The 26,400-nt window shown below is 44.7% G+C and overlaps 1 protein-coding gene across 1 annotated transcript; it reads left to right on the forward strand.

Moving 5' to 3' along the window:
• The first annotated feature begins 777 nt into the window (after positions 1 to 777).
• On the forward strand, positions 778 to 20,660 carry engase (endo-beta-N-acetylglucosaminidase). Its single transcript, XM_085270233.1, has 14 exons — positions 778 to 979; positions 2,724 to 2,800; positions 2,884 to 3,085; positions 4,766 to 4,914; positions 5,080 to 5,234; positions 8,022 to 8,170; positions 8,345 to 8,513; positions 8,585 to 8,691; positions 9,083 to 9,194; positions 14,628 to 14,815; positions 14,947 to 15,089; positions 16,519 to 16,618; positions 16,708 to 16,819; positions 17,333 to 20,660. The coding sequence occupies exons 1-14, from the start codon at positions 894 to 896 to the stop codon at positions 17,708 to 17,710; spliced, it is 2,127 nt and encodes a 708-aa protein (XP_085126359.1). The 5' UTR covers positions 778 to 893; the 3' UTR covers positions 17,711 to 20,660.
• Positions 20,661 to 26,400: the final 5,740 nt, after the last annotated feature.

Genomic DNA, 26,400 nt, shown 5'->3' on the forward strand with positions numbered 1-26,400 from the left:
CTTTTGCTGTATGACATGGTAAAAAAAAAAAAGAAGTCCTAAATAGATATTTATTTTAAAATAAAACCGTTAATACAAAATGTTACTGATCGGGGACTGAGTTTAATGTTTAATCTAACCAGTTTCTTAAAAATTGTTTAAAAAAATAAAATAAATTAGATCATCAATTATTTTATAGCTGTTTGGTAATTAACAGTGGTTTAAATTGAGTGTTATCAACTGGATTTTGACGCCTATAGGTTTCGTATATCGAGCATAGTGACATCAAAAAGTACAAACCAGATTTTTTTTTATCACATTATATTAAACAGCTCCCACGTTGTCCAGCTTTGTCGTTTTAGTTTGTGAAATTGGAATGGAAATGAAAATGCCGATAAATTACCAAAAGGTGCTTTTGCTAAAAGAAATAACAATACCCATTCCACTTGGAAAATGTGAAGGAAGGGCAGTTATCAATAAGATAAGGATGGAACTATGGCAGAAAAGATAGTATGAGGATAAGAAATGAAAAAATATTTCAAAAATGTGAAATACACTAGAAAGGGGAAACTGGAAGCAGGGAAGGGAACGGTCATTGATGGATATTTGGGGGAACAGATGGGCGGGGCTGAAGGTGTAGGAAGGAGACTAAGAGAAGAAGGAACTAGGAAAGCAATTTTTGTTATTTGAGAGAAACACAGCTGGTTGGGAGCTGATTTAGTTTGTTAATAACATGATGATGTACACACTGTACAGTAGGTGGTGGTGTGCACCTTTCAGCTGTCTGCAACCGCCTATTAACTTGAGAGAGAATGAGAGAGAGAACGACGTCCTCACTGGTTGAAAAGCCGTTTCAGTTTCCATGTCTTCAGATAACTTGACACTTCATTACTCTCTGCACGAAATTCAGGGAAATGGCATCGAGTGGTGAGGAAATCCAGCTTCCTTTACGAAGGAAAAGAAAGAACGGAGAGGAAAGTGATGGTGTCGCAGGAAAGAGGTACAACATTTAGTCAGGAGAGCCCTTCTGCCTGCTGTGTGAAAATTAGGCCTAAAAGTTCCCGATATACGTATTTCTTTTTTTTTTTTATGCCTTATATCTTTATTTATTTTGGTAAATAGGCTGTAGTCAACATAACCTATGGCGTTAAATATAAAACAAAGAACAGCTTTGCAAGTATGTTTAACAGTCTGCTATTCTTCCTGCTCTGCGTTTGATATTATAATTAATCACCTTTTTGCCACTTGAAATGTCTTTATTGAAATGCTATGAGATATTTGTCAGGTGTCTTTTGTAAAACTGATTTTTAAATCTCAAAGAGAGGATACGAAATGATCGATCACGTTGCCAAAAAAAAGTTATGTTAGAGAACTTCCGGTCAAGATCTTCTGTCTTGTCAAGTTAAGCTCCGTCTTCACCTAGGAGAAGAGAAAGGAGAAAACTACGGGACACATTACTGGAAGCAGGAAGGGAATGATCATTTATGGGGATCATGCCAGATACATTGGGGTTCTCGTCGGTGGATGAGAAGGTTGCTTCCCTGCACCTTCTGGTCAGGGAACGATTCCTGACTGTTTGTGCTTATGCATCAAACAGTTCAGAGTAACCAGGCTTATTGAAGTCACTGAGTGGGCAACGACAAGGAGACATCGAGGAGCGTGACTGGGAGGAACGACCTGTCTAAACTGATCCCGAGCTGTGTTTTGTTTTTGGACTTTTTCATAAACCACAGTTTGTTTGTTTGAAAGGGAGAGTGTTTGTTAGTTGAACGACAGATACAGGAGGAACAAGGTGGTTTTTGTCCTGTTCGCAGACCACTGAACCAGCTCTTTATCCCCTCAATGATATTTGAGAGTGTGTGGAAAAGGCACTGGAGTGTCCCATGGGGGATGCTTCGGGAGTATGGGGTGTCCGGTCCATTGTTATTAGCCATTCAGTCCTTGTTACGGGAGCTTTGTCCACATTACCGGTGTTATGCCAAGAAATGATCGTCTGCCAAAAACTGATTTCCGGTATTTGCCAAAAACTGGTTGCTCGTATTTAAACTGCTATAAATAACTTGTTGGTCTATAATATGTGAGACATATGTCAAATATATGTATGTATGAATGATATCAGGTCATCTTGAACCACAAACAGCATTCTTGTAACAAGGTAGAAGCCGTAATCAGTTTTTGGCAGTGACTTTTATATATCCTTTATTTATCCAGTTAAAAATGTGTTTTTTAAGAGCAATCTGGCCAAGAGGACAGAAGATATTGCAACAAATATAACAACAGTTCTGTAAACATATTTTAAGTGGACAAAAAGGACCAGATTGGTTATAATGTAAGTACAATAACACAGAGTTATAAAGATACTTGAAAAACATGTAATTTTTACATTTTGTATATAACCCCTTTGTAAACCCTCTTCACTGAAGTCTATTTACCAACATACACAAAGAGATTACACATAAAAACCAGGAAGCACTGGAAATCAGGTTTTGGTAGGCGATCACTTTCTGGCACAACACTGGCAACAATTCGGACTAATTTCCGGTGGGTGCTGGACTCTTCCAGGACTCTTCCAGAGCAACTTTTTTATGTTAAGGGAATTTTCTCTGTCTGGGAACCGATTAATTGCAATATTGTCAGAAAAATTTTTGATGTCTGGGAACCTTTTTCGGAAATACTGTCACATCAGATTAGTTTAAAAACCAATTAAAAAAAAAACCTTTTCCTGGTTTCTTATCCTTTATCAGGTTGGAATCTTGTTTGGATCAGCCCACGGACTCAGTTACTTGTGAAGTCGTCACGTATACAGCGTCACCGCTACCTAGTAAGGTTACAAGTCTAAAAAGATCTGAGTTAAAGCTGGTATGTTGTACATTCTTGTACATGCTGTTTCTTGTTGTCTTCAAGAGAAACATTATGATGCTGACACCACTGAACCAATCACCTGCGGTCTTGAATCAATGGAGGATCTGTTGTCGTGGACAAGAAGTAAGGCAAACCCCTTCAGTGTGGCAGTTGTCCCCTTGGCACCTAGAGAGCCTCCTCTGGACCGTTGTCTGCGACGGACCTTGGTGTCTCATGACATGATGGGTGGCTACCTTGATGACAGGTATGAAGCGAGTGAGCCATGCCAACATGTGATACGCACTTTCTTTGTCTATGCTTCACGTTTCTGAATCATAAGATTCAGCACGGTGATTTCTGGCTAATCTTGCTGACAGACCTTAATGTGACACCTTGCAATATGATCACAGAGCACCCAAACCTTGTGCATGCTGACCTTATAAAAAGGGTTAAAGCCACTGGGGTAAAGGGTACAGCTAAAATTGTTGCCTTGGCAAATATCTATATTTAATTAGCTTGTTGAAATACAAAACTGTAATTAAAGTCAGATATTTGTCTGTCTTAATAATAGGGTGTGATAGTTTTCTTCGTATTTTAACATAGACTATCAATACAGCAGTTTACTATGGTGCTTTAAATAATAACCTTCTTCTGTCCGTGCATGTTAAGCACAAAAATGATATGTGTGGGTGTGTTATGGTGTTAAATCCTGATTGTTTGGTACTCTTACACAAGGACCACGCTGAATCAGCAGTCCTTGTATATTAGTCCTTTTCCATATAACCACTTTCAGTGGCATTTTTGCGTCATTTACCCTAACACCTGCAATCATGCTCAATGCTGATCGATTCTATACATGAACAAAAGCTATGTTTATGAAAGCCCTAGAAAACAAAGTGTCTTTCGCAATATATCAGCAGGCCTACGGTCAAAGTGGCATATTTTTACAATAATAATGAGCTGCAGCCAAAACAGCAGCGTGCGTGACAGGAAACAGGCCATGGAGCAGCCGAATAATTAAATTTGTGAGCTAGCGTTTGTGACGGGGAAGGCTAATACATCGACAGTAGCTGCTTCTGTCTCAGTGCAGACGGTCAGAAAACATGCAAACAGGTGATACAGAGCTGTTTTTGTCTTTTTTATCTTACCAACAATTTTTTTTGAAAGCATAATTTCTTTGTGGCTTTAGTTAGCATAGTGTGTGTGTGTGTGCGTGCGTGCGTGCGTGCGTGCGTGCGTGCGTGCGTAAGCGACTGCAACAATATTGGACATATTCTCCTCTTATCATCTTTGCCACAAATAGTTCTTTAATTTACTTTGAAAAGATTTGGTCAACACAACTAATCCCCTGCCTTTGATTTAATAACTAAAGGGTCCACCCTAAAACCAGTGTATTATATTAAAATCTGTAATTATTCATTCTGAATTATTCTTAGACACTGCACCAGGTCATCCAACTGATTAGCTTCTAACTGGCTGCAGGCTGCCGCTCTGCCCAGTTCTGAGATCCATCAAGGGCCAGCCCACAAACTATGCCTTAGACCATGGTATAGCTACTTAAGAAAACTGCAGCAAACGGCAGTTTTGTATGCATGACAGTTTTTAGTGAGGCTCCATGCCGTAAAATAACCTTAAAACGCGTAGAGTTTCATTACTACTTTAAATTATTTTAGATCTGATTGACACATTTTCTTCCTCTGGAGAAAAGATGTCAGGTCACTTGTTCCCAGCTAGAAGAAAATTCGAAATGCTTGTAAATCCCAACACACATCCAGTTACAACCAACTACATGTACTGTAAATGCTACAGTTTGATACACCTTACCTAGAACAGCCTAAACTTGTGGCTTAAACTTTTATTTCTTTGGTTTAAGTTCATGGAGATGTTGTTACAGTCACACTGTTGTACTGGTCTCACACAGGCTTTCTTCTGTTTCCCCTCTAAGGTTTGTTCAGGGCACAAATGCAGAGGCTCCATATGCTTTCTACCACTGGCAGTACATCGATATTTTTAACTACTTTTCACACCACCTGGTAACTATTCCTCCGGCTGTGTGGACCAATGCTGCACACAAACATGGAGTCATCGTTATTGGTGAGCAGAAAGTCTCAATAAAGCAGAACCAGACCCAGTTTAGTACGTCTGAAATAGCATCATAAATTTTAAATGTAGGATATACTAAAAGAAAAGGAGTATGTTGGCAGAAAGAGAAATGGTATCTTTTCTTGTCTTGAAATGTTAAACTGCTGTGGTCTACAGGGACTTTCATCACAGAGTGGATAAATGGAGCTGCGATGTGTGAAGACTTCCTGAAAGATGAGGAGTCGTACCGGAGAGTAGCTGATAAACTTGTCCAGATTAGCCACTGTTTTGGCTTTGACGGCTGGCTCATTAACATAGAGAACAAGCTCAGTGTGAGTAAAGCTTCTGTGCTCACCTCTAAAACAAAATGTTTAGGAAATACAGCCAATTTTTAAATCCATCTCCCAACCAGCACCAAGTTTTACCCCTAGTCAGCTCTTCCAGCTCATCCAGGGTACTCACAGGTGTTTTCCAAGCTAGCTAAGAGATATAATCCCTCCAGTGTGTCCTGTGTTTATTGTGGGGTTTCCTCGCAACACCTCATTTAGGAGGCATTGTAGACAGATGCCCGAATCACCTAAATTGGGTTATTTAGATGTGGAGGAGCAGCAGCTCCACTCCAAGTTCCTTCCTAATGACCAAACTCGTCATCCTATCTTGAACGGAGAGCTCAGCCACACTTCAGAGGAAGCTCATTTCTGCTGCTTGTGCCCTCATTTATGAACAAGACCCTCAGGTACATAAACTCCTGCACTTGATCAAGAATTTACCATAGCTTGGAATGGCATGGATTAGGAGGCAGTCAGGGACAGAGTTCCTGATGATTACAAAGCCAACATATTGGGTGCCAGTGTAGCTGACATAATGAACCTGTGTTTACAGTTTTTCTCAAATGTTAAAACACAAAAGCCAATCCTGTAACCCAAATGACCAGTAGTCTAAACACATTTACTAAATGTAGCCACCATATTCCAGTACCATAAACACATGTCACATGAAGACACAATTCACAAAACACAACCCTCTGTACTCATAAATCTAAACACATTTTTCCTTGCTAAAACACATGTTGCAAAACAACTCTGCTCATATCCTCAAATGAAAGCCCATGTGATGCAAAATGCTTGCCACAGTCCCCAATCTTTGAACACAGGGAACACACCTGGCGTCATTCACTACACACAATGACTCAAAATTGAAGACACTTGTTGCTAATGCTGTACCCACATGTAAAAGCAAGTTCAGAGTGCACAGTATGCTGAAGGTTCCAAACAAACACAATGGATGAAGGCAGAGTCAGGGGAAGAGGAATTTGATGCAGAGGAGGGAGAAGAGCTGGCCCTGGAAGAAGAGGAGCAGGCCAATGAGGAAGAGGAGTTCAAATGAGAGGAGGAAGAGGAGCGACCAACGAGGAAGAGGAGAAGGCCAACATGGGAGAGGAGAAGGTCCAGGAGGGAGAGCAAGACAACCTCGCACCATCATTACGGACGAGATGCGAGCAACAGCTCAGCGACATGATGCCGCACAGTGATTGTGGTGTGTGTGTGGTGTGAATAACGTAAATAAAAAAACTTCACACCCTGTTCATGTTTTCAAGATTACTGTTGTGTGCAATAGATTCTGTTTTTGCATTGAGTTGTGTTACAGTAGTGTACGTACATGCAGGATTTTCTATAGATTTATACTACTCATATGAAACTCACAAATCTAAATGCCTAATCCTCTGCAGAGATCTACGACGATCCGTTACTGTATAGTTTCTAAAATATGCATTGGCAGTTATGAAACAAAGAACCTTCTCACAAATTGAGCATTGTGTTTTCAATTGTTTTGCTGTAGTGTGTAATGCTGTGTATTGTGTTTACAGTTTTGACAGCTTCGAGCTGCTCTCTTGGTGTGGGAGTTTGAGTTTTGCAGTGGGAAGGTGTGGTTGTGTTTATGTAGCTTTAGAGAAGGGTGTTGTGTTTGGACATTGGGGGACCTGGTGGTAACGTTTGTGACATGTGTTTTAGCATTTGAGAAAAACTGTAATGCAGTGGCAGGTTTGACTTCAACCGGATGCCATTTGTTCCATCTTCCCGCTCTCTCTGTCTCCAGTTTCTATTCTTAACTATCTAAAAAAGGAAAAAAGCCTAAATTTTTTTCTGTTTATTTTTTTAATAACACTTAAAAAAATAAACTGGACTGAGACGAATAAGTCATCTTTTACACAATACTTAATTGTATGTTGTAAATCTTAATGTACCGTTTTCCCAGAAATGGCAGCACCCTCTACATCTTTGTCAGTAGATGTAGAGGGGAAGGATTACAGACAGCTTTTATGCAATCTTATTGAAAACCTATTAAATCACTGAAAAAGCCACAGAAGCAAAAACAAATCCTACATCTGTCATTAATAACAGGCTGTGAGTATTTAGCTTTTACTCTACCATCTATTGGAGCAGATCAAAGAAATGATTTAATCAGAAACAGCGGTCCCTCGTTTATGGCAGGAGTTACATTCTAAAAATAACTCGCGATAGGTGAAATCCACAAAGTAGTCAGCTTTATTTTCTACAATTATTAGAGATGTTTTAATGTAAAACCCCTCACTACTCACTATATACACTTTTTTTCAGACAGGCATGAACATTTTCACACTTTTCTCTCTTGTTTAAAGACTCTTAAAGTTCAAACCGTTGTAGAAAAATAAGTCCAGTAGTATAAAACGTTTCGTTGACATTGCCGTGTTTGTTGGGGAGAAAACGTACAAACACACAGTGCAGCACTTCAGAGTCACACTGCTAGCAATTGAAGATTTATGTAAATTTGACAAGCTGAACGCATTCTTTACTGGACAGGAGACACGACATGATTGACAATGGTCTACAGCCAATCAGCATGCAGAACACAATTCGCTGTGTATTTAAAAAAAAAAAAAAGCATGCAAAATTGCACAAAAAAATCTGCAAAACAGCGAGGCCGTGAAAGGTGAACCGTGCTATAGCGAGGGACCGCTGTACTACTGATGTGTGCTTTGATTTGTGCTTACCTTTTGGGAAAAAGTAAACCGATTGCATGACAGTGTCAGTCTTTGCAGCTGTAGCAGATGGATCATGTGTGCTGCTCTCTGCTTACAGGAGGTTGCAGTGCGAAATGTGCCGCTGTTCCTGCGCTATCTGACAGACCAGATGCACGAGAGAGTGTCCGGCAGCCTTGTGCTGTGGTACGACAGTGTACTTGACAATGGAGAGCTAAAATGGCAGAATGAGCTCAACCAGTCCAACAGGTAGATTTAAAAAAAACCAAAACGTGTTTCCTTTATAGCATCTGATCAAAAACAAAGACTGAAAAAGAGAACTTTGGTCCACAGAAGTGTGTCAGACCTTTTAGATCACGATTGCTTCTAGCCTGTCAGTTCCTGGCAAACAGTTATGTATCCGTGTCAATATCTCCATACCAGGGTGTTTTTTGATGCTTGCGATGGCCTCTTTACCAACTACAACTGGAAGGAGGAGAACCTAGTGGAGATGAAGAACCTGGCGCTCCAAGACCGCCAAGCTGACATCTATGTTGGAGTGGATGTGTTTGCTCGAGGAGAGGTAGTAGGAGGAATGTTTGAGACAAATAAGGTAAGAAACTGTGAATTGTGTTTACCAGCTTGTGCTTGTACCGTGCAGCGTCTGATTTTGGTTGTCTGCAGGCGCTGGAGATCATTCGAAGGCACAACTTCTCTGTAGCCATCTTTGCTCCTGGCTGGGTATACGAGACTCATGAGGATAAGAGTGAATTCCGCAAGAATCAAGACAAGTGAGACTAGTGCAACATCTACTCTGTGAAAAATCAGACTGTATTTATAGATGGGTGTAGGCACCATAAGTTGAAGGCTTTAGCCATCACTGTCTTGTTTTTTAACAGTGAGCAGCAGAAGTGAGATTGTGCACTGAGAGGCTAGTAACTTCTCACTTGTCAGTCCTTTTGGGCTCTAATGAGAACCATAATAGGGGGAGGAAGCTGAGAGCCTTTTTCACATTCAGACTTACAATCACTCCTTGCTGGCTGTTGGAGTAAATGCTAAGTTAAGGTTCTTGTGCATTTGCAACACTTCTGAGAACTGGACACAGCATCCATCTTTCAAATATAGACAATATGTGGGGCATGTTAGTCAGTGTAAAGACTGAGATGTCTGTCCTCTGTGCAGGTTCTGGGCTCTTCTGTCAAACTACCTGTACATCCACCGACTAGCCTCACCGCTCCCCTTCGTCTCCTCCTTCTGCCAGGGCTTTGGGAATGCCGTCTACTGGCAAGGACAGGTACTGAAGTAAAGCGTTATTTATGTATTACACTGCTTCATGTATTACCTTTGCATTACTCCCTGTGTAAATGCCAATAACAATATGACACTAAACTTTCTTTTGCTCACATTTTATTTAGAAAGCACTTTAAAATACCCAGCACAGGACCAAAGTGCTGTACAGAAAATAAGTTAAAAACAATAGAATAACAGAAGACAGCAAAAATAAATAAAACACATAATACATAAAAATTAAAACAGCCCTATATTAAAAACAAGATAAAACAGCATAGAATCAACTAAAAACAACTAAAATAACACTAAAAATAAAAACCAAAATCTCACGTGGTGTCAAAGGCCAGGGTGAAGAGGTGGGTTTCCAGGAGTGATTTAAAAACAGGTAGAGAAGAAGCCTGTCTGCTCTCTGAAGGGAGATCGTTCCATAGGTTGGCGCACGATCTCCTCTATGCTCAGCCCTGGGTACATTCAGGAGCAGCTGATCAGCTGACCTGAGAGAGCGGGTGGGTGTATAAGGCTGTAGCAGCTCAGAGAGATAAGATGTGGTTAGGCTATGGAGGGCTTTAAAAGCAAATAAAAGAATTTTAAAATGAATCCTAAAAGAAATGCTCCTACATACTTGCACATATTTCTATCCTAATAAGGAAAACTTCCATAAGATATTTCTTTGAAGTTTTACCACAAAACTCACGGCAAAGTCAAAAACAGCCCTGGAGCAGTTTACAGGGCTGACAGTGATCTGAGTACACTTGGAACAAGGTGTGATTCTAAAAGCTGTTGCATCACTTCTTTTGTTTTGTTTTCAATCCCAGTCAAGTTTCATCTGCTTGGCTAGTGTGAAGGGGTGTGCTAACTTTGTGTTAGCGTCATAGATTGTGTAGAAAAGGGTTGATTTCTGAGGTGTTGTATAGCTTTGATGTACACTCCTTAAGTTGCTTTGCCATTGCTGTCCCGTCTCCCATTCTTCTAAACAGAGCTTTTCCTCACAAACAGAAGGTTTGAACAGCAGGTGGGTGGTCTTCTGTACTTACAGAGAGCTTTGTGACTCAGATGGCCTTATTTAGGGTGTCCCCCTCTGGTAATGATCTCACTGACATCACTATAGAGATAGAATAGAAGAAACTGTCTGAAGCCAAGACCAAGCTGAAGCCTGTGCTTTTGGATCAGAGGGCTTACTCGTGTAATATGAGTATTCACTGTTGTACTGGTAACAGTGAATACTGTCCTTTTTCTTTTTTATGTAAAGGAAAGACAATTTACATAAAAAAGAAAAAGGACAGTATTCACTGTTACCAGTACAACAGTGAATACTCATATTACACTTTACATTTTTTTATGTAAAGGAAAGACAATTCTCCTCCTTGAATCGCTACCTTATCGTGGTGGAGGGGTTTGTGTGTCCCAGGGATCCCAGGGGCTATGTTGTCTGGGGGCTTTTGCCCCCTGGTAGGGTCTCCCATGGCAAATTGGTCCTGGGTGAGGGACCAGACAAAGAGCGATTCAGAAGACCCTTATGAAAAGAATATCGAGGGAACAGTTTACCCTGCCCGGGATAGGGTTACCGGGGCCCCGCCCTGGAGCCAGGCCCGGGGAGGGTGCCTGAGGGCGAGCGTCTGGTGGCCGGGCCTTAGTCCATGGGGCCCGGCCGGGCACAGCCCGAAGAGGAGACATGGGCCCATCCTCCCGCAGGCCCACCACCCGCAGGAGGCGCCATAGGGGTCGGGTGCATTGTGTGCCGGGTGGCGGCCAGGAGCGGAGGCCCTGGCGGACTGACCCCCGGCTGCCAAGACTGGCAATAGGGACATGGAATGTCACCTCTCTGGTGGGGAAGGAGCCTGAGTTAGTGCGTGAGGTTGAGAGGTACCGGCTAGATATAGTCGGGCTCACCTCTACGCATGGCTTGGGCTCTGGAACCAGTCTCCTGGAGAGGGGCTGGACTCTGTCTCAGTCTGGAGTTGCCCCTGGTGAGAGGCGGCGGGCTGGGGTGGGTATCCTAATATCCCCTCGGCTTGCTGCCGGTACGTTGGGGTTTTTCCCGGTGGACGAGAGGGTTTGTTCCCTGCGCCTTAGGGTCGGGGAACGGGTCCTGACTGTCATCTGCGCTTATGCGCCGAGTGGCAGTTCGGAGTACCCAGCCTTCTTAGAGTCCTTGGGGGGGGGTGCTGGAAGGTGCTCCACCTGGAGACTCTGTTGTCCTGCTGGGAGACTTCAATGCTCACGTGGGTAACGACAGCGAGACCTGGAGGGGCGTGATTGGGAGGAACGGCCTCCCTGATCTGAACCCGAGCGGTGCTTTGTTATTGGACTTCTGTGCTAATCACAGTTTGGCCATAACGAACACCCTGTTCGAACATAAGAGTGTCCATAAGTGCACGTGGCACCAGGACGCTCTAGGCCGTAGGTCGATGATCGATTTTGTAATCGTATCAGCAGACCTGCGACCATATGTTCTGGACACTCGGGTAAAGAGAGGGGCTGAGCTGTCAACTGATCACCACCTGGTGGTGAGTTGGATCAGGTGGCGGGGGAGGACGCTGGACAGACCTGGTGCACCTAAACGCGTAGTGAGGGTGTGCTGGGAACGTCTAGCAGAGGCCCTAGTCCGCGAGATCTTCAACGCACACCTCCGGCAGAGCTTCAACAGCATTCCGAGGGAGACTGGGGACATTGAGTCCGAATGGACCATGTTCAGCGTCTCCATTGCCGAAGCTGCTGCATTGAGCTGCGGCCAAAAGGTGGTTGGTGCCTGCCGTGGTGGTAATCCCCGAACCAAATGGTGGACACCAGAGGTGAAGGGAGCCACCAGGCTGAAGAAGGAGTCCTATCGGGCTTGGTTAGCCTGTGGGACTCCGGAGGCAGCCGACAGGTATCGACAGGCTAAGCGGAATGCGGCTCGGGCAGTGGCTGAAGCAAAAACTCGGGTGTGGGAGGAGTTCGGAGAGGCCATGGAAAAAGACTTTCGGACTGCCTCGGAGAGATTCTGGCAAACCGTCAGGCGTCTCAGGAGGGGAAAGCGGTGCTCTACCTACACTGTGTATAGTGCTGGCGGAGCGCTGCTGACGTCGACTGAGAAAATTGTCAGGCGGTGGAAGGAATACTTCGAGGACCTCCTTAATCCCACCGACACGTCTTCCGAGGAGGAAGCAGAGTCTGGGGATGAGGGGAATGACCCGCCAATTTCCAGGGGCGAGGTCACTGAGGCAGTTAAACAACTCCTTGGTGGCAGAGCCCCTGGTGTTGATGAGGTCCGCCCCGAGTTCCTGAAGGCTCTGGACGTTGTAGGGCTGTCCTGCTTGACACACCTCTGCAATGTTGCGTGGACATCAGGGGCAGTACCTGTGGACTGGCAGACCGGGGTGGTGGTCCCCATCTTTAAGAAGGGGGACCGGAGGGTGTGTTCCAACTACAGGGGGATCACACTCCTCAGCCTCCCTGGGAAAGTCTATGCCAGGGTGCTGGAAAGGAGAGTTTGTCCGCTAGTCGAACCTCGAATACAGGAGGAACAATGCGGTTTTCGTCCTCGTCGCGGAACACTGGACCAGCTCTTTATCCTCTCGAGGGTACTTGAGGGTGCATGGGAGTTTGCCCAACCAGTCTACATGTGTTTTGTGGACTTGGAGAAGGCATTCGACCGTGTCCCTCGGGGTGTCCTGTGGGAGGTGTTGCGGGAGTATGGGGTGTCTGGCCCATTGCTACGGGCCATTCGATCCCTATACAACCATTGTAAGAGCTTGGTTCGCATTGCCGGCAATAAGTCGGACTCGTTCCCGGTGGGTGATGGGCTCCGCCAGGGCTGCCCTTTGTCTCCGGTTCTGTTCATAATTTTCATGGACAGGATTTCTAGGCGCAGCCAAATGGCGGAGGGCTTTCGCTTTGGTGGCCTCAGAATCTCATCTCTGATTTTTGCGGATGATGTGGTTCTGTTGGCTTCATCGGTTCGCAGCCGAGTGTGAAGCAGCGGGAATGAGGATCAGCACCTCCAAATCTGAGGCCATGGTTCTCAGCCGGAAAAGGGTGGAGTGCCCACTCCGGGGTCGGGGATGAGTTCCTGCCCCAAGTGGAGGAGTTCAAGTATGTCGGGGTCTTGTTCGCGAGTGATGGGAGAAGGGAGCCGGAGATCGACTGACGGATTGGGGCTGCAGTAATGCGGGCGCTGCACCGGTCCGTCGTGGTGAAGAGGGAGCTGAGTGTAAAAGCGAAGCTCTCAAGTTACCGGTCGATCTACGTCCCTACCCTCACCTATGGCCACGAGCTGTGGGTAGTGACCGAAAGAACGAGATCACGGATACAAGCGGCAGAAATGAGCTTCCTCCGAAGGGTGGCTGGCCTCTCCCTTAGAGATAGGATGAGAAGTTCGGCCATCCGGGAGGGGCTCAGAGTAGAGCAGCTGCCGCTCCACATCGAAAGGAGCCAGCTGAGGTGGTTCGGGCATCTGACAAGGATGCCCCCTGGGCGCCTCCTGGGTGAGGTGTTCCAGGCATGTCCCACCGGGAGGAGGCCCCGGGGCAGACCCAGGACACGCTGGAGAGATTATATCTCTCGGCTGGCCTGGGAACGCCTTGGTGTTCCCCCGGATAAGCTGGAGGATGTGGCTGGGGAGAGGGAGGTCTGGGCCTCTTTGCTTAGGCTGCTGCCCCCGCGACCCGGCCTCTGATAAAGCAGATTAAGATGGATGGATGGATGGATAGAAAGACAATTTTGCATATCAGGTGATAATTTAAAAAACAAACAAACATCATCAACAGTGTAATTATTTATTTAAAGAAGACAAACTCCAGAATTAGTCCGTGAAAAACAAAGTACACTTCTTGTTAACGTCTTGAACCACTTTCAGTTATTCTGTTGTAGATTTACTTTGTGTGTTTAAGATGATCGGTTATCGCCCAGACAGCCGGACATTTGACTCTAGACTAGTTTAGTGTACGGAGGAGTTCAGGGTCAGCAGGGTGTCCGGGTCCCATCCTCTGAAAACCAACCTAAACCGTCATCTCTGCACCACCTTGCTCGTTAGTTGGTATGAGGTGTTTGTTTTCACATGTGGTGCAGGCACCTCCCCTTGTGTGTCCAAAGGACGTTATTCCACAAGTCTTGTGGTTTGTTCAGACACAACAACTTTGCAAACCTAAACCATGCTGCCGTCTTCTCATGTTCAGAGAGAAGTGGACTTTTCCTACAACCATTGCAACAAGCCAGTCTTATTCTAATTGTATGGTCATGAACTTTAACCTTAACATGCTTACGGAGGTTTGTAACATGTAATGTTTTACAGGTCATCGTTAAGCTGTAAGCAGCTGAAAGCTTACCTGTTACTCAAAAGTTTACTTGTCAAACCTATTAAAGTGTACTATTTGCTTTATTAGTTTATTAACATTGTTTAAAAATGTGCAGAGTAATTTTGTATTTTTTACTCTTTTTTTTTTTTTTCTGTATGTAGCATGAGACAAATAGCAGCTGGTTCAACCTGACAGCCCAGGAGATTCAGCCTTTGTACTACCACCAGACTCTAGGGGGCCTCGGGTGGCTGAGAAGCTCTGGCTGCCCGAAGGACGCCTGGAATGGAAGTTGTTCGCTGCTGCTCGACGGACTCATCCCTGCAAGCCACACCACTCCAGTTTGTGCCAAGTGTGTGGGTTTGTTTGATTGAGGCTTTATTTTGTTTTAGTTTCTACCTTATTTTCACATAGAAAACTCAGAACTGCAGTCTAAGGCACATATGGAACAGCTCATTTCTCTTTTTTTTTTCCTTGATTCAGGATCTTCTCCATCCATGTACCCCTGCCGTCCAGTACACTGGTGAGCCTCATCTACAAGGCGTCTCCTGAGATCGCAGTCTCCTTGGAGCTGAAGACGACTGATGCCAGTCAGTGCACACACGTCGATGTCCAGGAAATCCAACGTGAGTTTCTTAAGACCCTTCAAAAAATCTTTTTGAATCACCACCATTAAGCCTGACAGGGAATCACTACTCATTTTGCACAGTCAAAACCCTCTCTGCTTTAGTTTGGTTTACATTATAGTTGAGAACATTTAAGGAGCAGACTAATTAAAAACTGACTGATTTTCATGTGTGAAATTAAGTTTGTACGGCTGTTGGTTGTTTTTATAAACTGTTACCTTATTGAGTTTCATTATAGACAGTTTACCCAGCGAGTGCCTCTTTAAAAACAAGAAAAAGGACCCTTCCTTTGGTGAGTGGTGTAGATATTTAGACTTTGCAGTGTTTCAATCCAAACTATATGAAATTACTATTCTTCAATGGCTGGAAACTATAGACTGTATACAAAAGATGGATTAAGAGACTCATCCATTGGTTTCTGGATTCCACAGGTTAAAACCTCAGCGTTGGCACTGAGCTGTTTGAATATTAAACTGTATGATTGTGAGAATAGTCTGGCTTATAGACACTCTAAGCAAAACTCTTGCTTAAATCAGAATAATTCCATTTCTTTAGAGATATGGTTTTTTTTGCTTTTGACGCCTCAATTCTCTTGTGATTTCTCAAAGAGACGGAAGGCAAAATATAGAGTTTGTCAAAAGAAGTGTTGCAGCGATGTTCTGGATGAGGAAAATGTGTTTATTGAACATTACAGTGCGCAAACCTGTTCTGGCAGACCTGCAAATAAAGAACTTTAAACATGTTTACAGCACAGTATGGGCACTTCGAGGCCATTAGGTCTCATACAAAAACCAATATTCAATAAACAAAACCTTTGTAGAGCCATCCTATTGGTCCCTAATTCCTTTAGCAGCACATCATCCATCCAGAGTCATAAAGGAGTATCCTCATGATTTAGGCCATTTAGTACGTTTGTTTAACTTAATTTTTAACTGCTATTAAAAAAATCTAACACTGGGATAAATAAAATATTTGTTATCTTATTTTAAGAAGAACAAAGAGCCCAGCAACAGATGGTGTGGCCCCCACAGAGCCCTGATCTTAACACCGGGGATTATGTCCGGGGTTGCATGAGGAGACATAAGATACTGACATTTTAAATCCACAGAAGAACTGTGGCAAGTTCTCCAAGATGCTGATCAACAGGCCTTAAACAGTGTGCTGAGGTGAACTGGTGCTATAAAAGGCACCAGTACATGATGTGTGTGTGTGTGTGTGTATATATATATATATATATATATATATATATATATATATATATATATATATATATTAATGTCTCAATTTATTACATAGTGCTGTTGGTCAGGCTTAGGGGCTTTAATTTCACACAGTTGCTGATACTTCATCATTTATTGAAGGTTTGTGATCCTGCCTCCAAATCACACAGCAAGTCGAGTCGTTGTTGGGTGTTTTTGTGTGTCTATAGTTAACAGTGTATCCCCTGAAGTACTGGATGACGAGCACCAGTTAGTGAACAAGTTCACTCAGCTATGTGGAAACTTGAACCACAATGGTTGGACCATGAGGTGTGTGGAGCACTAACAGTTGAGTGATTTTAATTTCTCCAAAGAGTTGAAGTTCTTGGACTTATTTTTTTCCCCATGTTTGTGAGCAGGTGTTCACAGCTGGAGCTTCACTGCTGCACTCTTCGAGAAGTTTGTGTGAAGATCGAACGCATCGGACAGCCTGAGGACAGGCCTTTCAGCTGCAGGGTGGGAGAACTCATGGTGAGACAGTGGGAGCAAGTACTCCTCGATGTATTACTCTGTGCCTGCTGTTAGAGATTAGAATGTAAGCTTGGATCCATAAATAATAATGATAATACATTTTATTTATAGGCGCCTTTAAAGACCTTTAAGGTCACCTTACAGTACGACAAAATAAAAGCATAAGGTAAACAACAAAAAAAATAAGCCCTACACACTGGGCTTGTGTGGGGTTATTTTGTGGTATTTGGTACACATTTTATTAGCCACACATGACATGAAGACAAATGTAAAGTTACTGATAAATATGTTTATTCCAGTCCACTTGAGATTAAACTGGGAGAATACACTCCAAGTTTGAAGCTGATTAAATGAACAGGTTTCAAGACAGACAAAGAAATGATGGACAGAGGTTTTTTGCCAACTATAACAATATCAGCAGTAAGGTTACCAGTTTTCTTTGAGAAGTAATCTATTCAAAATTTGAATTTAAATCTGGTTCTAGCATGTTTCTTATTCGTCTCTTTCTACAAGGTCTTAGATGTAGCTAGCCTGCAGGTGCCCCCAGACAGGATTCACGGTGTGTGCATTGATGACGTGGTGTGGCTGCGTGGGGCTGGAACCTCACTCCTCAACGCCACTCTGCGCTGGGACTACCCTGGCAACCTCGTACGTCACTTCAAGGTGTACTGGCGACAGCTGAGAGGACCTCATCCCAGCATCCCCCCCGGTCAGTTGGTTCTGGTGGGTCGCTCGTATTCCAATTTGTTCAGGGTGACGGAACTGAGAGTGCCAGAACCTCCTGGCCTGTTGGAGCTGGTGGTGGAGCCAGTGATCAAGATGGGTTTCCCAGTCCCAGAGAGCCACTGGGGAAGAAGAAGCCTCAGCTACACAAAGGATTCCTCGAAATGAATTTTACACAAATACCAACCAGTAGCATCTTCATTTACTCTCATGCTACGACTGTTACTATCACACCTGTGAAGCAGAATGTGGAGAAATGCCTTAATTTGTTTCAGGATCAGTGTGCATCAGTGATGTAATCACCAATCTCGTCCCAGTGTAGTAGAAGCTTAAAGAAACATGTCAAACATCTTGTGAAATGTGAATTGAGGCTGTGTAAGTATACTTATGAATACAGCTTTGTAACATTTTACATCCTGTTTAAGATCTAGTTATTAACAAGAATGTTCAACAATAAAACTGGATAACTAAAGGATATTTTCAAAAATTTAAATTGAAGGGATAAAAGCAATATGTAACCTGTACGAAAATGCAAATATGATCCATATTTGGGTCAAATAAGTCTGGTGTCTGGGCATTCCAGACAAGAAAAGAAAGAAAGAAATTTGTTAAATTTGATAGTTTTGATCAGTTATGTGTAAAGCCAGTAGCATTCTAAACAAAAGAAAGGTGCACCTTACCCTTATACAGCCCACACAAATATATCAACAGCAGTGATCACAAAACGGTGTATAACTGAAGGCAGTAGTGAGATCTTTAACCAGGTCTTCCCATTAACACCTGACCTGGCCAGAGGGTCAGTCAATGAGCTCGTCAATAGCTTCAATGCAAAAATGTTAAATGTAATGGACACAATTGCTCCCATTAAGGTGAAGGTTATCTCTGGAAGGAAAAAGTCTCCATGGAGAAACTGAGTGTAGGAAAGCTGAGCGCAGATGGAGAAAAACAAACCTCCAGGTTCATTATGACATCGATAAAGAGAAACTTCACAATTATAATTTACAACTGAGGAGTGCAAGAAGGTCCTACTTCTCTGACATCATCACTAAAAACAGCCATAATGCTCGGGTCTTATTTTCTACAGTTGACAGGCTAACAAACCCTCCTGTGTCAGTGGCAGCTGAACTTCATTCAACCATGGCCTGCAATGACTTTGGCAAATTCTTCACAGAAAAAATCCAAAAGATTAGACAAGCAATTGGTACATCAACAGCAGATCCAGAATATGTACTGTGTCCACCATCAAACAGTTTCACCCTATTAACAGCAAAGACCTGGAGGACATCTTAGGTCAACTGAACTCCTCCTCTTGCTGTTTAGATGTCCTGCCAACAAGTTTTTTCAAAAAGGTCTCAAAGACTTTAGAGTCAGACCTGTTACAGATCGTCAACTTTTCTTTAATGTCAGGCGTGTTTCCAGAATCACTAAAAACTGCTGTAATAAAACCTATACTGAAAAAGGACAATCTTGACAAGACACAAATGAACAACTACAGGCCGATCTCAAATCTCCCATTTTTAAGTAAGATCATTGAAAAAGCAGTTTCTCAACAGCTCAGTTACTTCTTAAAACAGAATAACTGCTATGATGCCTTCCAGTCAGGTTTTAGACAGAACCACAGCACTGAAACCGCTCTGACCAAAGTGTTTAATGAAATATGTCTGAATACAGACAGTGGAAAAATGTCAGTCTTAGTTTTACTGGATCTCAGTGCAGCATTTGACACAGTTGACCACAACATATTACTGAAACGACTGGAGAACTGGGCAGGACTTTCAGGAACTGTACTAAACTGGTTCAAAACATACTTAGAAAACAGGACATACTTTGTATCAATAGGTAACTTCACATCTGAGCAGACAAGTATCACATGTGGAGTTCCCCAAGGTTCCATCTTGGGACCCCTTCTGTTTAACATTTACATGCTCCCACTGGCACAGATTATAAAGAACAACAAAATAAACTATCATAGCTATGCAGATGACACACAAATATATATCACAATGTCACCAGGAGCCCGAGGCCCTGTACAGGCTCTTGGTAAGTGCATTGAGGAAATTAATGACTGGTTGTGCCACAATTTTCTCCAACTAAACAAAAACAAAACTGAGGTAATAGTCTTTGGCGCCAAAGAAAAACGATTACAGGTCACCAGAGAACTTCAATCTATACATCTAAAAACCACAAACCAGGCGAGAAATTTGGGTGTAGTTATGGATGCAGACCTAAACTTAGAAAAACACATTAAGACAATAACAAAGTCAGCTTACTATCACCTCAAGAATATTTCAAGGATAAAAGATCTGATGTCTCAACAGGACCTGGAAAAACTAGTCCATGCATTCATCTTTAGTAGGCTTGCTTACTGTAACAGCATCTTTACAGGTCTACCTAAAAAATCAGTCAAACAACTACAGCTCATTCAGAACTCTGCTGCTCGAGTCCTCACTAAGACCAAAAAAGTGGACCACATCAGTCCAGCTCTGAGGTCTTTACACTGGCTGCCTGTCCGTCAGAGGATAGACTTTAAGGTTCTAATACTGGTCTATAAAGCTCTGAATGGTTTAGGACCAAAATACATCAGTGACCTCCTGACCCAGTATGAACCTTCCAGATCCCTCAGGTCATCTGGATCCGGTCTTTTATCAGTTCCCAGAGTCAGAACCAGACACGGAGAAGCTGCATTCAGCTTTTATGCTCCTTATATCTGGAACAAACTCCCAGAAAGCCTCAGATCAGCTGAAACACTCAGTTTATTTAAATCCAGGTTGAAGACTCACCTATTCTCAGCTGCATTTGAATAAAGCACCAAATCCACACTTTTAAGCTTAAATTTCAAAACTAACATTTTAACTACTGATTTTATCTATTGTTCTGATTTTATCTGTTTTGATTTTATATACTGTTTTGTTTGTTTGTTTGTTTGTTAATTAGTTAATTTGTTTGTTTGCTTGTTTTAATCAATTTTAAACCATGCTTTTTATTTGTTTTTGTTTCTAATGTCTCTGTAAAGCACTTTGAATCACCTTGTTGTTGAATTGTGCTATACAAATAAACTTGCCTTGCCTTATACTGTTTTATGTCTTTGTCTGAATATCTAATCACAGTCTGTATAAGTGAATACAATCAAATCTACAGCCATGCTAACTGCTATAATAACTAAGCTAATACAATGCTAATATTAGCATGCTAACATACTATGCCGGTATCTTTTTATCTTTTATTTATATATTCTTTGATACATCTTTTTTTTTTCTTTTTTTTTTTTTTTTTTGCCTGTCCCGTTTGGCTCTTTTGCATCAGAATTATTGTCTAAAGGCTAAGAAAGATGCCCAACGGATTTACTTTACCAAATTGACCATCCCAGCCTTGCCATAATGGTCCATTTGATTCACCTTTTATTGTTTATTTTATTTTCACTTACTGAATACTGGGGGAAAGAAGGGGAGAAAGAAAGAGGGAAAGAGAAACAGCTGAGAAGAGGGACGGGGGAGAAGGGCACAAAACAAAAACCAACAGAATGAGCAGAAAAAAAAGAAGAAAAAAAATGCATATATCAATCACCTGGGTCACCTGCTGAGAAAGAAAAAAGAAAACAAGCAGAAGAAAACAAGAGTAATAGAATAAACAACATCACAATGATTATGGGAATATGACAGTAAATACTAAATATTAAACATTATTGTGCAGCACATAAGATCAACAGAACACAGTGTGCTTTGAGGTAGGAGCCAAAAAGGGTGTAGTTTGTGGGTGTGATCACCCGTGTGTACACCTGTGAGCATGGACGCGCTTGTTTTTTTTTTTTTTAAAGGTTCCTTCATGTAATGATCTGCTAGAGGGTGTGGGGGGGCCACAGCCCCGTCCTCCAGGGCATGAAGCAGGTATGGAGGAGATCAAAACTCCAGACATCCAGAGGCCCCCAGAACACAAGAGACCAAGGAAGACCAACAGAGGGGCAGCCGCGCCACTGTCCCAGAAAGAGCTGAGGAGAGTCCCAGATGAGGGCTCACTCAGCAGCCGCGGAGCAGAAGCCAGGGGGAGTTGCAGTGATGCGCCCGTGAGCTCCGCCGGCAGCCAGCCGTGCCTGAGTGACCGAGCCCCAGGCCGAGAGGCCGAGGGCACCCCACCTCCGAAGTGGCCCGAGCGAGCCAGGCCAGGCCCCGATAAGCGGCCGCCAAGGAGTGAGCCGGTGTGTACCTGGACGCCCATCCCCGGACACAAAGAACCACCAACGCACCGATGTCTGAGGCAGTCCGCCACTGGCAGGGGAAGTGGTGGTAGGGGGAGATAGAAACCTCAGGCCCTGAGATGTCCCCAGAGAGGTGGCGCCTGACACCCAACCTGACATATAGACACAGAAATACAGGCACACACATATACAAACATCCATTCCCACCCTCATGCTCTCATATGCACTTACTCCACACTCAACCAACGTGGAGACAGACATAAAGAGACGCTGTACACACGATCACACTCCCCAAGCGTACTCTACGAACCGGGTCTAGGTACCCTTGCCCCTGGAGGGGGGAACTGCATCCAGACCCAGGTGGTGTTACCCTTTTCCCTGCGGTGGGGGGAGGCAGACCGCCCCGACTCCGCAGCAGCAGGGAGGCACCACACTCCAGACCGCAGTCGGACGGCCAACTCCTCCTCCTAGCCCCCCCGCTCCAGCAGGTCGCAGAGAATGGGGGTGAGAGAAGACTCCAAACCTCCTTCCACCCGCTCATTGTAGTGTTGATGCATTTAAAACCCAGGAGGGCATGGAGCTACCTGCCAGAGAGCAGCAGGTGTAACCCGTGTAATTGTTACGCCTGCTGTTCTGCGTTGTGTTTTGGTGTTGAAGCAAGAGGCAGGAGACAGTGTCGAATCTTTGGCTCTTTACTGCACATCTGCAACACAGAGACACATGTTCGATCCGTGCGTGTCACGCGACTGCTCGTAACCCTCTCCTCCGGCCATGCTGAAAGGAGCTGTGACCGGGGCACACATGCACGCGCCTACGTCACCACGCAGCGCACACACGCACATGAACGCACACAGACCGAACACACAGATAGGAGAGTGAGATGCAAAAAAATGACATATTTATTCCAAAAAAAGAAAGTATTTTGGGTGAAATTCACAAGTGTTTAACACATATGTTACATTCACCCCCCCTGAATTTCACCAAAATCACTACACATCTGAATGGTACTGCAGTACCAAGAGGCACAACGACGCTGAACTACCATCACCTCCGGAACAGGTAACCCAAGGATCTTATCCCATAGTTCAGTTAAAAACTATCCATAAATGGATTAAAAGAAGTTGGATAGGTTGATCAGGCCTCCAACCCTTTCAGAACACAAAGGTGCAGCCTACACCTCATCAAATGTGGTCCCATAAAAACGCCCAGGGTGGGTGTCATGATGCCTCAAGCAAGTACAACACATTCATAATACGCAATGGGATGACCCAAAAAAAACAGTCTATGTCAGAGGCCGAGCCTCCCGTGGCGGTAACAGGCCCCATGTAATAGGCTTCTGGACCATGTTTTCTATCAGCCTGTTGACTGACTTTACCACCCGACCTGCTCTGGTAACCACTCTGCTTCGAACATTGGCATGGTCAGAGTCATGTCTTGGCAAGTTGGATGGCTGCTCAGTATACGGCTGACCAGAGGTCTGATTGATGTCTGAACCAGAAACAGGAACAGTCTGCGGAACAACAGCGTCCCCATGACAGGCACCTGGAACAGAATCTGTGCCAGACTGTGTCGAATCAGAGGTAGCGGAACAGTCAACCGGAGTAGGAAGAGCAAAGTGCTGGGCCTGACCAGCAGGGCTTGCTGGAATGTCCGTTGTGCAAGTCTGAGAATCAGGTGGGGCATTGTCCACATCCGCACCATCACATGAACCATGCTGACGATCCGTGGACTGTGAGGCATGCTCTCCTGCCGCGGAATCCACATCCACTCCATGGCTCAAATCCGAAAGGACCCACAAAGAAGTCCTTGCTGCGGTAGACTCTGTCCCTAGACTGCCAGGGTCCTCCAGATCCCCATCAGCACTGAGATCCCCCTCACTGGAGAAAACGTCTAAGGACTGACTTCCCAACGAATCCTGGACAGGAAGGAAACTCACGTCCAACAGAAGGTTTCTGTGTACAACCTTACTCTGGCCTGAAGAGTCACTGATCCTGTAAATGTGGGTCCTGGGGTGCCTCTCCACAACAGTGTAAACCTGAGGCTCCCACTTGTCTGCAAGTTTCTTCCTGCCCCGCTCGCCTTTATTGGCAAGCAGGACGCGATCCCCAACGTTCAGAGACACACCTTTGATTTTCTTGTTGTATTGACGAGCCTGGTGCTCCTGCTCATTGCTGGTGTGCTCCTGGGCGATCCTGGCAGCCTCAGACAAGTACGACAGAAGAAGCTTGGAGTAGCCGTTAAAGTCCACCACAATGGGATCATGCAAAACAGACTTGAACATAACGTCGACCGGTAGTCGTGGGACACGGCCGAACATCAAATAGAATGGGGCATATCCAGTAGTCTCGTGAACAGTTGCATTATAAGCAAAGGTCAATGTCTGAATCTGCTGCGGCCATTCCTGTTTGGCTCTGAGAGGGAGAGCTCGCAGCATGTTGCCAAGTGTGCGGTTGAACCGCTCCGTGCCCCCATTCCCCATAGGGTGATAAGCTGTAGTGTGAGACTTGGCAACGCCCGAAATCTGCAGAAGCTCAGAAAATAGTTCACTCTCAAAGCTGGGACCTTGGTCTGAGTGAATACGCTCAGGGAAACCATATACACAAAAAACACAGTCCCATAACTTTCTTGCAACCTGCTTGGCAGTCTGATTCTTGCACGGGAAAGCAAAGGCCATTTTCGTGAAGTGGTCAGTTGCCACAAGCACATCAACAGAGCGCTTCTTTTTGTCCTCTGCTGACCAAAAGTCAATGCAGATGAGCTCCATGGGAGCAGAGGTCTTAATGCTCTCTAATGGGGCTCGTGCTGCAGGCTCTGGAGTCTTGGCAAGTATGCACCTTCCACAGCACCGAACATGCTCCTTCACATCCCTCTCCATATTGGGCCAGAAAAAACGTTGCCTTGCTAGGTGGAGGGTGCGAACTTGACCCTGGTGCCCTGCCAAATCGTGGACACCTTTCAAGGCCTGCACCCGTAAATTCACTGGCAACACCAACTGGAGTCTCTTTGTTTTGCTCACAGGGTCTCTCGTCTCCCTGTAGAGAATGCCATCCCGAACCTTGAGCCTCTCCCAGTGCTTCAATAGGGCCAGTGCCCTGGAATCCATACCATGTCTCTCACGCCTGGAAGGGTGCCTCCTGCGGGCTACGAGTGGCAGGACAGCGGAGATGACGGGATCTTGAAGTTGGTGGTCCTCCAGCTCATGTAAGGTAAGTGATGGCAGTACATCATTGCCAACTGGTTGCAACTGCTGAACAAGGTAGAGAAGGGAGGCAGCTCTATTCTCCGCAGCGGTTTCCCAGTAATCATGGTGAACCAAGGTAGCCGTGACTTCCGACGAACTGTAGGAATCTTCTGAGGTCAGAGCTGGAACAGGTTGTTGGGCAACCTGAATATTTTGGACACCAAACCTGAAAGCGTCCTGCACCTCATGAGCCGCCGCACCTTCTGCATTCCGCACCAAGTGCTCGTAGGGCTCCTGAAGCAAGCGCCCACCAATAGAATAGGTGAAGGGGTCACGACTGAGTGCATCTGCTACAACATTCTTTCGACCTGGGATGTACCTCAAATCAAAGTTGTAGGATGACAGCTTGGCCACCCACCTTTGTTCATAAGCGTCCAGCTTGGGTTTGGTCAATACATGAACGAGCGGGTTGTTGTCAGTCCACACTGTGAACTGGTGCCCCTTCAACCAGTGGCTGAACTTATCAGAGATGCTCCACTTCAGGGCCATGAACTCAAGGCGATGGGCTGGGTATCGCTGCTGTGACCTGCTTAGTGCTTTGCTCGCAAAAGCAATAGGGCGTGCCTTATCCCCGTCGATAGGCAATTGTGATAAAACCGCTCCCAGTCCATCCAGAGAAGCATCCACAGACAAAATAAACGGTCGTGAAAAGTCAGGGTGAGCCAACACGGCACAGTTAAGGAGGTCGTCCTTCAGTTTATGAAAGGCCTTGTCACATGCAGGGCTCCAATCTGCAGCAGTCAACTTCCTGAACATGCCAGCACCCCTCCCAGCGTGACTAGTCCGTCCCTTCCTCTTCTGACCAGCCGTCAGAGCAAACAGAGGCTTGGCAATGGCTGAGCAACCAGGAATGAAGCACTGATAGAAAAAGACCATTCCTAAAAAGGACTTAATCCTCTTCACAGAAGGAGTGCAACCATCCTTCTCCATTAGAGCCTCCCTTGGCATCTTGGAAACCACTTCCACCTTAGCTGGGTCCACAGCCACTCCGGTCTGGTCGATGACATGGCCCAGAAACCTGACTGACTTCCGCAGCAGATGACACTTCTTTGGACCCAACTTGAGATTGTTGTCTCTCAACCTTTGAAAAACAGCTCGGAGCCGGCACAGGGCTTCCTCTTCAGTGGGAGCAAAGACCAGGAGGTCATCCAAGTAGCAGAGCAGACTGGTGAAGTTGAGGTCACCAAAGATGTTCAGCATCATGCGCATGAATGAAGCTGGGCTATTGCAAAGCCCTTGTGGCATCCGGTTGTATTCGTAGAGGCCAACAGGCGTCGTGAAAGCGGTGTACTTCTTATCCTCCTCACACATTGGGATGTTGTAAAACCCAGAGGTTAAGTCCATCGTGCTGAAGAAGGCATTGCCCCCAAGCGCGGCAAGGCAATCCGCTTGGTGAGGGAGTGGATGCGCATCCTTAAGAGTCCG

This window comes from Mchenga conophoros, linkage group LG4 (assembly GCF_057382185.1).
Source record: "Mchenga conophoros isolate Kocher_MC1m ecotype Shallow Benthic linkage group LG4, M_conophoros_male_GT1.1, whole genome shotgun sequence".
NCBI lineage: Eukaryota > Metazoa > Chordata > Actinopteri > Cichliformes > Cichlidae > Mchenga > Mchenga conophoros.

What these genes read in the sequence shown, in the direction of transcription:
- engase (XM_085270233.1), top strand. Translation starts at nt 894, where the DNA reads ATGGCATCGAGTGGTGAGGAAATCCAGCTTCCTTTACGAAGGAAAAGA. An exon ending in GAATGTTTGAGACAAATAAG is followed by an intron (nt 8,514 to 8,584) that starts GTAAGAAACTGT and finishes GGTTGTCTGCAG; the next exon opens with GCGCTGGAGATCATTCGAAG. An exon ending in CGATGTCCAGGAAATCCAAC is followed by an intron (nt 15,090 to 16,518) that starts GTGAGTTTCTTA and finishes GTGTGTCTATAG; the next exon opens with TTAACAGTGTATCCCCTGAA.